General features: G+C 43.9%; 1 protein-coding gene, 1 long non-coding RNA gene and 1 other non-coding gene across 6 annotated transcripts in view; 1 reads left to right on the top strand and 2 right to left on the bottom strand.

The window, feature by feature from the left end:
• The window catches only part of LOC144988601 (uncharacterized), a 59,875-nt gene extending 48,245 nt beyond the window's left edge, over positions 1–11,630 (bottom strand). The window contains exon 1 of the long non-coding RNA XR_013652527.1: positions 11,500–11,630. This is a non-coding gene — a long non-coding RNA (uncharacterized LOC144988601). The remainder of the gene's footprint in view (positions 1–11,499) is intronic.
• LOC101164420 (uncharacterized) overlaps positions 1–14,464 on the top strand; it is a 736,165-nt gene that overhangs the window by 284,291 nt on the left and 437,410 nt on the right. The window contains exons 1-4 of one of the 4 annotated variants that reach the window (XM_078935497.1): positions 3,584–3,930; positions 4,807–5,214; positions 6,742–6,898; positions 7,236–7,962. In XM_078935497.1, the coding sequence (XP_078791623.1) occupies positions 3,786–3,930; positions 4,807–5,214; positions 6,742–6,898; positions 7,236–7,731 (1,206 nt within the window). In that variant the 5' untranslated portion in view covers positions 3,584–3,785 and the 3' untranslated portion in view covers positions 7,732–7,962. Of the gene's footprint in view, positions 1–3,583; positions 3,931–4,806; positions 5,215–6,741; positions 6,899–7,235; positions 12,149–14,464 lie in introns of those variants that run through there. The other 3 variants (XM_078935494.1, XM_078935475.1, XM_078935471.1) reach the window with 3 other exon arrangements.
• Positions 438–510, bottom strand: trnar-ucg (transfer RNA arginine (anticodon UCG)). The gene has a single exon. It is a non-coding gene; the product is annotated as a tRNA-Arg (tRNA).

The raw sequence follows: 14,464 nt of genomic DNA, 5'->3' as shown, positions 1-14,464 counted from the left end.
AAGATCCTCCCAAACATGGAAACTGTTGCTGCAACACGTGAAGGTTTGGTTCTGTTGCTAGTGAGATCTGATGGATCAGAACCAGACTTCTGTCAGCTGGAACTGGGGCTTCTTCCAGACCATGTGACCTCATGGACAAAGTTCCAACATGGTTTCAATGAAATGTGGAGGTTTTCCAGGAAACGTTGCTGCAGTTCCTCCGTCTCATCAAATGAGAGATTTCTCTGCACTAAAGAAGAAAATCTTCCAGAACAGCTTCAAGCTGCAGAAAAACTGTTTCCATCATTCTGAGGACATTTCTTTAGGCTTCATGTGAAGAAAACAAACTGTTTAAAAAGATGAAAACAGAAACAAAGACGTTTCTAGAAGCTGCAGATGCAGTTACAAAGAACAGCCAGCAGGTGTCTCACTGTGGGAGTCTCTGGAAGTTCTGCCTCCAACCATGAAGGGATTTGAACCCTCAGTCTTCTGATCCGAAGTCAGACGCCTTGTCCATTAGGCCACATGGTCTGCGAGAACAGCCAGATCCAGATGGAGTTGGAGCAACTTCTGCTGCCTCAAAGAGGAAGGTGGAGGAAGAGGAGGCGTGGTCCTCCTCATGAGTCCTGAAGCTGCACCGTCAGCTGCAGAGCTTCAGAGCTGCTTCCTTCTCAGACTTTCCACTTTCTTTGGCTCTCTGGCTCTGATGCTGCTGCTGCTGCAGAAAAACCAGCAGCTGCAGAAAAACTCTGCAGAGACTCACAGAGAGAGGATGGAGGCAGCAGATGAAGCTGCTGCAGACTGGGGGCGGAGCCTGGAGATGACTGCTGAAGGTCAGAGGGCGGAGCTTCATCAGGATGAAGGTGCTGCTTGGATTCTGGCTGGATGTCCGTCTGTCCTCAGTCCCTTCATGGCTGCTGCTTCTCTTCTGCTGATGTTTCTGCAGGAAGAAGCTGCTGGAAAACGCTGAGTCTCTTCTTTCTGTCATTTCAGTTACATCAATGTTCCAGTCTCACCTTACATAAACTGCTGTCCTTCATCAGCCGTTGCCATGGAAACCAGCTGACTCCAGCAGCTCCAGAAGTTCCTATTTGACACAAGTGGGTTGAGGCAGGAGGGATGTTTCTGGAAAAAGCATTTTCTGCTTCATCCCTGAGAAAGCTGAAGAAGATGAGGAGTTCTGAGCGTCTTTTCTGGCGGGGACTCCTGCTTCACCTGCAGCCCATCTCCACCCTCTGACTGTGTTTCTGACTGCTGTTCCAGCTCATGGCCGCCAGTCTGTCAGCTAACGTCTGATGGGATGGAGCTGACATCTGCTAGAAGATTTCCTGTCAGACATCAGACGTCTAGCAGCTGCTCTGCTCTCTGATCACTCTGTCAGGAATGGTGTCTGGTCCAGCAGACCTCTGGGCGTTAACTCTGCATGGAGTCTTCCTCATGGCAGCCATTGTGAGACAGAGCAGCTGGTGGTCAGGAGGAGGGATGGTCTTCCTGGCTGTCATGTTGTTCTGAGCCTCAAACAGCCTAGAGGTCATTGGCTGCATCTAGAATGGAGGTGTGACTGTCACAGGCAGGTGATGATGTCCTGTAGTTGGAGATCACCTGGATGCTCTGTCACATGTGGCGGGAATCTCTGCTGTTCTGGAAGTGGATTCTCTGAGCATGTGGCACAAAGGTGGAAGTTTCTTCTTCTGATGATGATTCAAACCTGGAAAAGAGTTTAGTTTGTCTGATCAGGAAACTGAAAATGAGGACGTCAGCGGAGCAGAAAGAGGAGGAACACCGTCAACAATCATGTTGGAGCTCCAACAGGCATTTTCCTGACTCAGCAAAAACATCTGTTTGTTTTTCTTTGTTCTGTCCAGCAGCTGAACAAATGGAAGAAGGTTGGAGGTTCAGTGGACCAAGAGCTGGATCATCTAAAGGAAAACGGGCTCCACACACAACATCTATGTGAGGATTATTCTGGAATTACTGGCTCCATTTGTCTGCATTATGGCTTACAGCTGATAAATTCACATGAATAATGAGGTCATGAGAGAAAATCTCTATTTTCTTGCTGGTTTCTATTGAATAGAGTGATTCCAATCAGACTAGTGAAATATTCTGAATGTTTCTGAATATCCATTGATTCATGACTTCTGATCAGTTCTTCTTTCTGTAACTATGATCTAAATGGACTTTAATGAAAGACCATGTGATGTTTCCATTGATGCTAAAGCTGACCAATCATCTTATTGATTACAACACGAGCGCTTTCTGTGTCTAAAATCAGTCCCAGAAGAGTTCAACCATGACTTCAATGCCTGAGCTAAGCTCCTCCCCCTTTGTGTGTCTTTGTGTGTGTGTTTGTTGTGTGTTCCCCTGACTGCAGCAGTGTGTCGTCAACAAGAAGCTGATTCCTAGAGAAAAGTGAGAGTTTCAGCTCTAAGGGGTCTGAAGTCCATCTGAGAAGATCACTAACTCATCAGTCCTGCTGTCCCTGAAGACCGGCTTCATGTTCAGAACCAGCTTCAGGTTCTGGGCTGGGATTGGATGTGTTGTGGTGGCAGTAAAGCAGGTTCAAACCCGGATCAAAGCAGAATGTAGAAAGTGTCAAAGTGTCAGTCAGACTCCCAGACAGAATGTTCCAGATCAGCATTTATTGGTTATTTCTTGATGTTCTTCATCAAAGTTCCATCTATCTGGTAAAAACTTGGATTCATTCAGTCTTTCCCGTATGGACAGATTTCTTTGACGTCTTTTCTTTTCATGTAAATTCAGTCAAACATGTTGATCCTTCATGATGTGGATGAGTTGATATGAAACAGTGTTTTCTGCAGCAGGAACATGTGAGAGGAAACCTGCTGTTCCTCAGCTGAGCTTCATCATTCCATCTCAGCAGCAGATGAGGAGGATGTGCTGCTGGAAAATCGGCCTCACAGACTCAGTTTGCAGCTTCTGCTTTCAGGTTTGACTTCTAGTTTCTGGAGAAACAGGAAAAAGAGACTAGAAATCTCCACACCACTCTAGAACCATCTAGAACAGTATTATGGGATGTTTCTCAGCTGAATCCCTGGGATCCATCTTCATGTTAACATCAAAGTGATCGTGTCAGATGAAATCTTTCCTGTTTGAAGGAGTTTCCTTCATGTCACAATAGGATCCCAGATCTCCCATCAGGCCTTGCAGCTCCTGACTTTGTGATGAGTTCCTGCAGAAACTCTTGGAAATCTCATGTTGATTCTCTCCCAGTTGACATCCATGGAGATTTTCACTGCTGTTGTTCAACTGTAGAGTTTGTCACAGACGCTCAAACTCATGAAGAGTTCAGCTGGAAGTTGAGAACGAGGCTTTGAAACCAGCAGCAGTTTGAGTCCATTCTGATGTTCCATTCAGGTTTCTGCTACAACAAGCCTTTATTTTGAAAGAGCCAGTGGGGCAGAAACAATAGAAGGATGAGATTACCAACCTCCCCTGGAATGTTGCCCCCTGTGCAGTGGACTAGTGGGGGCAGGGACGGCTGAACCAATCACAGAAGACTGTTGCAGCTTTCCCTCCAAAAGTCAACCAATCAGATGTTGTTTGGATTCTTTGTCTTGAAGTTTCACATGTGGAAGCTTCCAGAGTCTTTTCTGTTTGCTCTGCAGGCTGAGCAGAACTGACTCCTGCAGGATCAAAGGAACTTTCAGGAAAATCTCCAAACAGGAGAAAAGTTTCTGTTTGGACCTTTTTTCTGTGATTGTGAGACTAGCAGATGATCGGAGCTGCAGTGAAGAGGACGGCGGTGTTTGTGGGAGTTGGAGCTGAAGATCGGAGCAGGAACCATGTCTTCAGAACCTCAGGAAGGTTCTGTCAGAGAACAACTTTCTGCTGCTGAAGGAACCATCGTCCAGAACGAGGAGGAGCTCTGTCGTCAGCGCAGACTGCTGGATAGCAGCTGGAAACCACAGCTGCAGCTCCACCACATAGGTATGTTACCCAATGCTTGGGTCAGGCATCGGGGCTGGCCAGGGGTGACGAGGCTCTGGCTGGATGGTGGGTGGCTCCCGGGTCTTCTGGGTCCTGGCTCAGTCCTTGGCCCGGGTCTTGGTGTCTGGCTCCCAGTGGCCACAATGGCTTCCACCCAGTACGGCGCAGCGCCTGTCCTGTGCTCCGTGCCGTAATGCCAGGGTTCCCCCTTGCTCCCGGATGCAGGAAGGCTCTGTACCTGGCTGGGTGGTTCCCCTGCTCGAGCCAATTCAGGTCCACTTGAGTTGGTTTTGCCATGTTGGTAAAGACGTTTGTGCAGAGGTTGTTTCTCTAGCTGCATTACTAACATCACAGAACAAACTCAGGTGGACCTGAGTCTGCAATACACCTCCACCTGAGGGCCACAAACTACTCCTTCCAAGATAGCAAGGTTTGAGTTTTAGCCAGAGAGAAAGGATGGTTTGAGCGAGGTGAACAAACCAGTTTCACATAGTTCATTAGCAGCTGAAAGAGATGACCAGTCACTGGCTCCCCAACCCCCAGCTGAGGACAAGGAACTCATAGCAACCCAAAACCATGTAGTCTAAGTAGACCATGCTATCCAGTTTCAGGTCTGAATCCTCCCCCAGGTGCACATTTAAACTAGCTCTTTCACCAGCTATTTCAGAATTGACAATTTGGATAAGGTGAAACGTTTTCAATTTTGAAAATAAAAATGTCCATATGGCATTTTTAATCCTACTTCTGATGGAAGCAAAATCAGTGAATGTGAGTCTTCACAGACATTTGGTGTTTTCAGATAAGCAGTTAATAGTATTTATTAACAACGCGCAAAGTTCTAAAACATAATAAATTTCTCTTTTTGTGTTTCTGCAGTCCTCCCCCAGCATTGGGTGACTGAGGATGAGGATCTCTGCAACCAGCAGAGGAACTTCAGAGTTGAACTGGAGAAACCAGACTCTCCGCTTTATAAAGAGGAACTGGAGGAACCAGAACCATCACTGATTAAAGAGAAGAAAGAAGGGTTCTACAACAGTCAGCTTGATCTGAAGCAGGAGACTGACACCGTAATGGAGATTCCTACTGATGAGGAAGATGAGAACAGTGAAGCAGATCTAAACAATCAGAGCTTTAATGTAACTGATAGTCAGGATGAAGAAGGAAACCAACATGAAGAATCAACATCAACTACAGATGAAGAGACAGACCCACAAAACAGAGATCAGAGGAAGAGAAGAGACAGAAGAAATGTCCAAAGTGTGGACAGCTCTCACATGTCAGAAGGTCAGTGTGAAGGCCCGTACACACCGGGACGAATTTTGTGCACGATATTCGCCGACATTACTCGTTACCTCGTGAATAAACAAAGGGCACCAATCTGAGTGTGCACACCGACGTGAAAACTCCACGCGTAAAAGTGCAATTTTTTCAAAACGCCTCGGGTTCGTTTTTTGGTTTGACCCGCCGCGTCAAAAACTATACGACCAATGAGAATACCAGAGAGAATACCAATTTTGCACACGTGTCTGGAGCTTCTGAAGTTACAGTAAAACACAACTTGGGCGCGCTCAAACATCAAACTGTCTTTCTGAGCACACATACCAGCGAAGAAGATAGACGCCAATTAGCGTCTACACTGCCGCGAAGAAATAATGACGGACATTCTAAAATATCCCCGAACCAAGCACCAGTTGGAGCTACTGGTGCTTGAAATATTCATGTTTTCTTTGTTTGATTCTGACAAGCGCGTAAATACTTGCTCTCTTCTTCTTAGGGAAAAGCGACTTTAAGAAGCGTAAAGTTGCGCAGCGCCACCTTGTGTACAGGAGTATTTCTGTTTTACATTAAGCGCCATCTAATGTCAGGGAATGAAATTGCATGCCCGCTCGGCTCATCGTCAGCAAAAATCGTCTGGGTGTGAACACAAAAACGTGGCGAAAAACGCTGGCGAAAAACGGCTGGCGAATTTTCTTCCCGGTGTGTACGGGCCTTGACTCTGATGTTAGAAAAAATCCACAGAAGGCAAATCTTGGTAAGAAATACAAACAATCTCAAAAAGAACTATCCCGCCTGACTACATGGGTCTAATGAAATATGTTAAAGCTGTTTTAGGGCCCGTACACACCGGGAGGATTTCGCGCGCGATATTCGCCGATGTTTAGCGCCTCCTGAATAAACAAAGGGCACCAATGTCTATGAAGACTCTCATTCATCAGGTTGGTTCCATTGTAGTAGGTTTAGGGGATGTCATCTTTAAAACCAAGTCCAGATGACATCCCCTAAACCTACTACAAAGGGCACCAATGTGAGTGTGCACACCGAAGCGAAAAACGTCATGCGTAAAAAGCCTCCTTTTTTTGAAAAATGCCTCGGGTTCGTTTTTTTGGTTTGAGGCTCCGCGTCAAAAACTATACGACCAATGAGAATGGTGCTTTTGCACACGTGTCTGGAGCTTCTGAAGTTACAGTAAAACACAACTTGGGGTCGCTCAAACACAAAGCTGTCTTGCTGAGCACACATACGTAATGGCGAAGAAGATACACGCCAAGTTGTATCTAAACTGGCAGTGCATCTACACTGCCAGTGCAAGGCAAGATGTATGTAGAGTTGCTGGTCTCGTTGGTGTCATAACACAAAGAACTTGATGACAAACACGACAGCGATTACAAAGATCTTGATAAAAGAGAACTGTCATGGAGTGGTATTGCAAAGCAAATGGGCCTTGATGGTGAGTTTCATTTAATTTAATTGTCTTTCATGTACGTTCCTTCCTACAAACGTTTCACAATCGCCATTGTTTGTGTGCTGTAGTGGAGGAGGTAAAACACAAATGGAAAAGCCTCAGAGATACATACACACGAAAAAAGCACGAAGAAGATTGCCGAAGTGGACAGGCTGCTAAACAAAAGAAGCCGTGGAAATTCATGAAGGTCATGGAGTTCCTCGCAACATCAACAGAATTTCGAAGGTAATATTATCATTAGAACATTACAATACTTAGCTGTGTGAGCGCTGCTATAATGCATTGACTTTAAATATTGATTAACATGATATCATTGGATGTCCCCTGTTCACAATGCGATCACATTGTGATAGTTCAATATATTAGTTTATGTTCTGTGTATAAGTAACCTCTGCTGAAATTTTGCTGCCTGACATACGGTACATTTAAATTAGTATGAATCTAAACAAATTATTATTCAAACATTCAGCTATTTTGTCAAAATGGGTATGAAGTGTGGCATGGCCCACAGTGTGAGTTATGTTTCTGATTTAAACTGAATTTGTCTTTACATTGTTCACAGCGATATTTCTCATGAAAATATGGATGAAGGGGTTGAGCAAGTGGTCGTTCAAAAAGATGTCAGCGACAGAGAAGCATCTTCAAGCACGTCTTCAGGATCAACCTTCTCCAGCCCAACTGTGACAAGGTCTACTTCAAACAAAAGAAAACGGCCAGAGACACCAGACTTGTTGGTCCGGTACCTTTTATCAAAAGAAGCAAGGGAAAATGAGAAAGAGGAACGGAGAAGAGAGAAAGAGGAGCACAGAGAGCAAAGAAGGGAGCAACAAAATGATGAGAATTACTTGTTTGTTCTTGGCTTGATACCAGCACTAAGGAGATTGTCGCCAGCTGTACAGTCTTCAGTCAAACTCAGAATCCATCAGCTGTTGCATGATGCTGAGTTTGGCCAGGCCTCTTCTGCTTTTTTTTCACAGCAGTCGCCGGTGTCTTACCATCAGCTCCCCCCGCAGACCCCACCAAACAATGGCTGCTCTACTACTTCTTGGCTACCTTAATAGATTTTTACTTTATACATTTTAATTCTGTATTTTTTTTTTTACATTACAGAAATTTATTTGAAAATAGCTATTTCATAAATTTTTATTTGCATTATTGTTCACTTGCATTACAGTCATTGTGACTTATTTGCACAACGTTTTCTGGCTCCTTTGTTTACTTTATTTTTGTGATTGTTATTGCAATTTGTAGTTCATTAAAAATAAAAAGTTTCATTTTTCCAAAGGAAATTGTGCATCAGTGACTTGAAAGTAATGTAGCATTTTGGGATTTGGCATATCTTTGGACATAGATATTCTTGACCTCTTATTGAAATAGCTATGTGCCCAATTATGGAGTCACTGCATTTATAGGCAACATCTACAGGAACACAACCATTATGGGCACAGCATTGTGCAGGGAATGAGAACATCTTAAAGAAAAAGCTAGTAAAAATGTTTATTAAAAATACACACTTTCAAAATGCACCTTACATTTAGTTGTAAATAAGTATATGTTGAAGTGACCAAATTACTTTACATTTTACAAAAAAAAAACATGCTTTAACTTTGCTAGAACATTATATCAAAAATTATTAATTTGCTTTGGTGAGTGCTGCCATATTAGTTAATGAAGAATCAGATGCAATAGATTTGATAGTGTATTCAAGTTCATAGAAAATGTATATATACACACATACACTAGCGGTTTTCACAGGGCATGGTTCACATGTTCATACTGCCAAGCAACTTCTTGAGTTGAAGTACTCTTTGTACAGTACTTGGACATTTTGGGCCTCCACAGATGCCCGCTGCCCTCTACAATGTTCAAAGCCTTGTAGTGGTTGCTCACAATCATGGGCATCTTCTGTGGCATGATTCTGGTCTTCTCCTTTCGGGCGCAAGTAATTGCACAATACACAAGCAGCTTTGACAACTTTGTCAACAACACTTGGTTGAACCTGTAAAGTTCTTTGGAAAACCCGGAAGCGTTGACTGAGGATGCCAAATACATTTTCAGAGATGCGCCGTGCCCGAGACAAACAATAATTGAAAATTCTTTTGTCTGTGGGGAGGCGGCGTCCAGGGTATGGCCGGAGGAGATATGGTTTCAGCGGAAAACCTTCATCTGCCACAATGACATGGTTAACTTTTCCGAGCTCAGGAGCACCTGGAAGTTCACTTGGTGGGGGAACATTCAGAATTCCTTCTCTGAGTGCCTTTCCTAGTCCAGAATTGGCAAAGATTCCTCCATCACTGTTGCTGCCATAGCTCCCCACATCAACTACCAGGAAGCGGTAATCTGCATCAACTAAGGCCAGCAAGACAACGGAGAATGTACCTTTATAATTGAAGTACAGAGAACCAGAGTTTGCAGGGGCCTGGATGAATATGTTTCCCATCCATGGCTCCCAAGCAGTTAGGGAAATTCCATCTTTCATGGAATCTCCTAGCTGTACTCCTCCACATCTCTTCAGTAGGCACTGGCAAATGTTCATCTCTGAGGCAGTGCCACAATGCATCACAGGTTTCTCTCACTATCGAAGCCACAGTTGATACACCAAGTCGAAAGCTGGACATAATAGTGCGGTACGAGTCCCCAGTGCTTAGAAAACTGAATTAGAAATAGACAAATACTTGTTTTTAACAACGCTTCACATATATGTTTACAACATTCATTGAAGTGAATAACAATGTAAACAAACTCACCGTAAACACACGGCCAAACGCTGTTCTGGGTTGATTGGTTTACGGTAGTGTGTCTGTTCTTTCGTCAGCGAGGGAGCCAGTTGTTGCAGTAAATTTTCGAACTCACTGACGGACATTCTAAAATATCCCCGAAAACGCTCAGGATACATTTTCAGCTCTTGTATCAGTCGATAAAACTCCCCATGTTCTTCTCTTCTCGTAATTATGGGATGTACCCAAAATCGGCGTCTTTTCCGGCGTCTTTCGGCATTCAACAGAATAATAATTTCTTCATCGCTGGAACTGGAGCTGGAGCTACTGGTGCTTGAAATATTCATGTTTTCTTTGTATGATTCTGACAAGCGCGTAAATACTTGCTATCTTCTTCTGAGTGAAAAGCGACTTTAAGAAGCGTAAAGTTGCGCAGCGCCACCTTGTGTACAGGAGTATTTCTGATTTACATTAAGCGCCATCTAATGTCAGGGAATGAAATTGCATGTTCACTCTGCTCATCGTCAGCGAAAATCCCCTGGGTGTGAACACAAAAAACGCGGCGAAAAACGCTGGCGAATATTCGTCCCGGTGTGTACGGTCCTTTACTTTGAAACGTCTCAGACTTCCTGCAGGGAAACAGGCTTTCTGCTGCTGCACTGACAGATGTGCACGAGCTTGAAAGAGCTTCCTGACTGAGGAGCTGCAGACTTTCTCCTGCAGAGCAGCAGCTGACTTCAGCATCGTCATGGGAACACAGTCTGCTGCTGCTTCTGGAAACGTCTTCAAGGCTGTGGTGGGACTTGTTGGTCTGGAGGACAGATTCTCTGAGCAAATGCTGCTTCAGCTTCAAGCTTCAGCTCTTTTCTTCTGGCAGAGCTTAGAAGAAATGGAAACCTCCTTTGTTCTGACTGTTTGCTCCCAATCCCAGATTCAGGAATTCCTCCAAGAAGTTCAGCTCAGAGATCATCAGCAGAGAAAAGCCTGAAGTTCTGATGGAAAATGACAACAGAACATGATCAATATTATTGATCCACATGGAATCCAGAAGAAACTCTGAGGTGAAGACATGAAGACACAAGCTTCAGAGACATGAGGAGAAGTCAGAGTGGATTCATTCTAGACTTTCTTCTCACATCTTCTCTTCAGAACATCTTTGTCTTTGATCCTTCAAATCTTCTGAAATCTGATCATCCATGGATTGTTTTTGTGGGATCAGATCCAGAGTTGCTGAAAGTTCTGCTGCCCTCTGCTGGTCAAAGTGTCCAAACAGCAGAGAGGAGATTCTCTGGGATTCATTGGAGTCCAGATTCTCCTGGATGTGAACAGTCTCTGCTTCTGGAACAGAAGAGTCCTTCTCAGAGCAGCATTGAGGATCTGTTCTGTCCGACTGAGAGCGCTCCCTGCTGGTAGGAGACAGAACCACATCAGCTGCTTTTCTTTGGCCGTTCACAAACAGTCTGGAGACTCTGAAAAACCTCCACATCCTGAAGCAAACGGATGCAGAGCATCATGTTTGATCCTCTTCCTTCAGAAACGGCTCCATTGTTCCATCGCTCAGCAGTTTGACTAAAGCAGCTGAGAGTCTTGATGCAAACAGACCTCAGCAGCTCATCCAGAACGCCATGACAGAAGCACATGCAGCAGCACGTGCACGCTCCCAGAGAACAGCAGCTGATCCAAGTCCTGACTTTGAGGGGAGACCTTTCTGTTCTGCTTGGACCACACTTCAATATGAACTTCATTTCCCATCATTCCATCTGTCAGGAGAGAACAGCTGCAATCAGCTTCCTTCAGGAATGACCTCATAAATGTGTTAATTGAATTTAACTGAAATCTAGAAAACCTCTGTGTTGTTTTTTCACCGAAAGCATTTCTAAAATATCATTTGTCTTTGTTTTTGACTACAGTTTAATGTTTATTTATACTCGTAATTATTCTCTTTAAAAACAGTTATTTAAGATTTATTGCTGTTAAATTTCTTTTTCAATAATTTTTCTTTGTTCACTGAAGACATTTCTTTATTATTTACTCTACTTCAGGAATACAATAAACAAATGTGATTAAGGTTAATTTATTACCTGATGCGTTTTGCAGTCAAATCTGAACATTGAATTGAGAACGACCCAGTGTGATGACGTCACAACAGCTCTCAAAAAGTATCCTCGATACATTTTTTCTATTTTGATTTTCTTTTTTTATTATCTCCTGATTTTTTTCTAACTATTTGAAGTTTTTTTAAACCATGTTGAGGTTCAGTTAAGCAGTTTATACGTTTCTTTTTAAATACAGTTTCTGCACGTGACCCGGAAGTAAACAGCACGAGGCGCTAGCAGCGTTAGCTTGTTAGCAGGCTAGCAGCGTTAGCTTGTGTTGAGAGGACGGTGGTGTTTTGTTGGGACGTTTGTGAGGTTTTTGGACAGAAAGGACGATACGTGGTTCGTGTGGGAACTCTCAGCATTTTCCAAAGTGTCGTAAATGAGTGAAGAAGTGTTGAACGGAAAGACAACGTGGATTGCTGTGATTGTGAGACTAGCAGATGATCGATCGGAGCTGCAGTGAAGAGGACGGCGGTGTTTGTGGGAGTTGGAGCTGAAGATCGGAGCAGGAACCATGTCTTCAGAACCTCAGGAAGGTTCTGTCAGAGAACAACTTTCTGCTGCTGAAGGAACCATCGTCCAGAACGAGGAGGAGCTCTGTCGTCAGCGCAGACTGCTGGATAGCAGCTGGAACCCGCAGCTGCAGCTACACCACATAGGTATGTTACTTTCATCGAAGAAACAGAGAAGCCCTTTGAGCTTCATGCTTTCCTTTTTGGTGACCCGTCTGTCACTCAGTGGCAGTTCTACACTAACATACTGTCCGGGAGGGTGTATAATAGGGTGCTGAAAACCAGTGCTAGCTCGGTTTGTGTGCGTACGTGTACGTGTACGTGTGTACTGAAACTGCTGTTTCTTCTCTCTCTCTCTCTCTCACTCTCTCTCTCACTCGCTCTCACTCTCTCATATCTATCTAATCTATGAAAGATCCGGCCACAAATAAGATAATTTTCAAAACAAAATGAGTAAAGTATAAATATTTCCGACCAGCCTTCCATTCGTTTTCTTAACCCGCTTTATCCTTTTTATGGTTTCTGGATTTCCACGTCTAACTGCTGAAATCTGCGGTGGCGATCAGACTGTGGTGTCAACCTGCTGCTATGCTGACCGTGTTTTGCGCTCTCTGTGTTGAATACACTGAAGGAGCGCGGGGGAAAACAACTCTCAGCTGCAGGACGTGAACAGGTAGAGAGGCAAAGCAGGTAGAGGTGGGGGAGGGGCTTTAACTCACCTCTACCCCTTATGATTGCAGAGGGTGATGCGGCTCCCTGTGTTTTCTTTTCTGAACATGATTACCATGCAGAACTCTTCTAAATAATAAACCTGATCTCTCAACATTCTCTGTGTATTCCATGCACTGTATGTGAGATATTCACTGACACCACTCCATGTAGCGATCAAACAATGACTTTAACTGGTATCCAAGCGACGGACGCAGCAAGGAGGGCTGTGACGATAACCTCATCATGACCTTATCACCGCGGTGATGACCGCATCACCACACTTTTTTCTTTCGTTTTTTTTTTTTTTTTTTTTGAAAGTTCAGCATATGGTGGGTGATTGAAACTATAATAAACACATTAAACACATTCATCTTTGCTGATAATTTCCTTTTTCTGCTAGTCTTGTGTTCAGACTTTCCTTCTTTCCTTCAGACTAATCTCTCTTTCTCTCTCAGCGTGCCTGTCACTCTCTGTTGTCGGTATGCGCTCTGCGCTGCACGTGACACGCGGCTCCATTTACAGGCACACAGGCGCGCGCTTTCAGAAGCACACATCCTCATTCCAAAACCGAAGTTTCCGTCTTGTGAGAAAATACGACAAATTTACTGCGTTGTAATTATTAATTTCCATTGTATTCATTTCCGTGATAAGCTGCGTGCGTTCTTAAGTGCGCGACACGGCCGCCCGCCGGAGGATTTTGTGTTAGGGGCTGCTTATAACTGTTCTCCTTCACTCTCTGTAACACCAAACATGAACGCGCACTGTTAGATTTCCATGAATAAAGGCCTCTTGCCCCGCGTTCTTCATGGGTGTCAGGCTTCATGGCCAGCGGAAAGGTGACAAAGTGTCTGCAGTCTGTTTATTACTGGGCAATATATAATATTCTGACAAGATGTCTGCACCAGAGAGCACAGGTGAAGGCTCACGTGCAGCTACAGCGCGGTCCGCTGCAGAGGAATCAACACGCGCATCCTCCTACACACAGCGCTGACCCAGACAGTCACAGTCAATCCACAACACCTATATAGGCTATACAGTTAGTTCATTAGTTAGATAGGTAGTAGTTAGTTGTTACTGTTATTTGTTAATAAAGAATACTACGTTATATTTATTTCTGATGCGACTGCCAGGGGATTTTTTTTTTGTGTGTGTGTGTTTTTTTTTTTTTGGGGGGGGGGGGGGGGGGGGGCTGCGGTTAACCGCAACACCGCGCCCCCTGGTGGTTCATAACAGCGGTTATGAAAAATTCCGACACGTCACAGCTCTAGCAGCAAGCCCCGCATGCCCCCCCCGGAAAATTCCAACATGGTGCAATTTGGTGCATTCTGGTGACATCTAGCACTTATTTATCCACTTTTCAATGACTGAAAATAGAGCATATCAAACTTAAATCTGCTCTAGTCTGTTTCCTTTTTTTTAAGAGAGCACTGCACTGTAGTAGGTAACACTAGTTAAGAAGTTTTCACGCTGCTTCTAATCAATGCTATTTCACATTTGTTCCTAATCAATAGTTAAGAAGTTTTATTTACTTTTTTGCTCTGACTGCCTTGAGGTTCTGCTTTATGTTACTGTTGCAAAGTTACATTTACTTTTTAGATCCTTAATTACTGTTATGTTCAAATTTGCAGTTACTTGTTTAAAGTGGCAAAGTTACATTTACTTTTTAGTTACTTTAGTTACTTAATTAAATTAAATAATTGAAAAATTAAATTACTGAGATCATATAGCTTTTGACTAGAAATACTTACTGCT

Source organism: Oryzias latipes, chromosome 2 (assembly GCF_053564925.1).
Source record: "Oryzias latipes strain Hd-rR chromosome 2, Olatipes_Hd-rR_3.1".
Taxonomy (NCBI): domain Eukaryota; kingdom Metazoa; phylum Chordata; class Actinopteri; order Beloniformes; family Adrianichthyidae; genus Oryzias; species Oryzias latipes.
The sequence above is the reverse complement of the archived record's forward strand: the minus strand, read 5'-3'. Positions and strand labels throughout refer to the sequence as shown.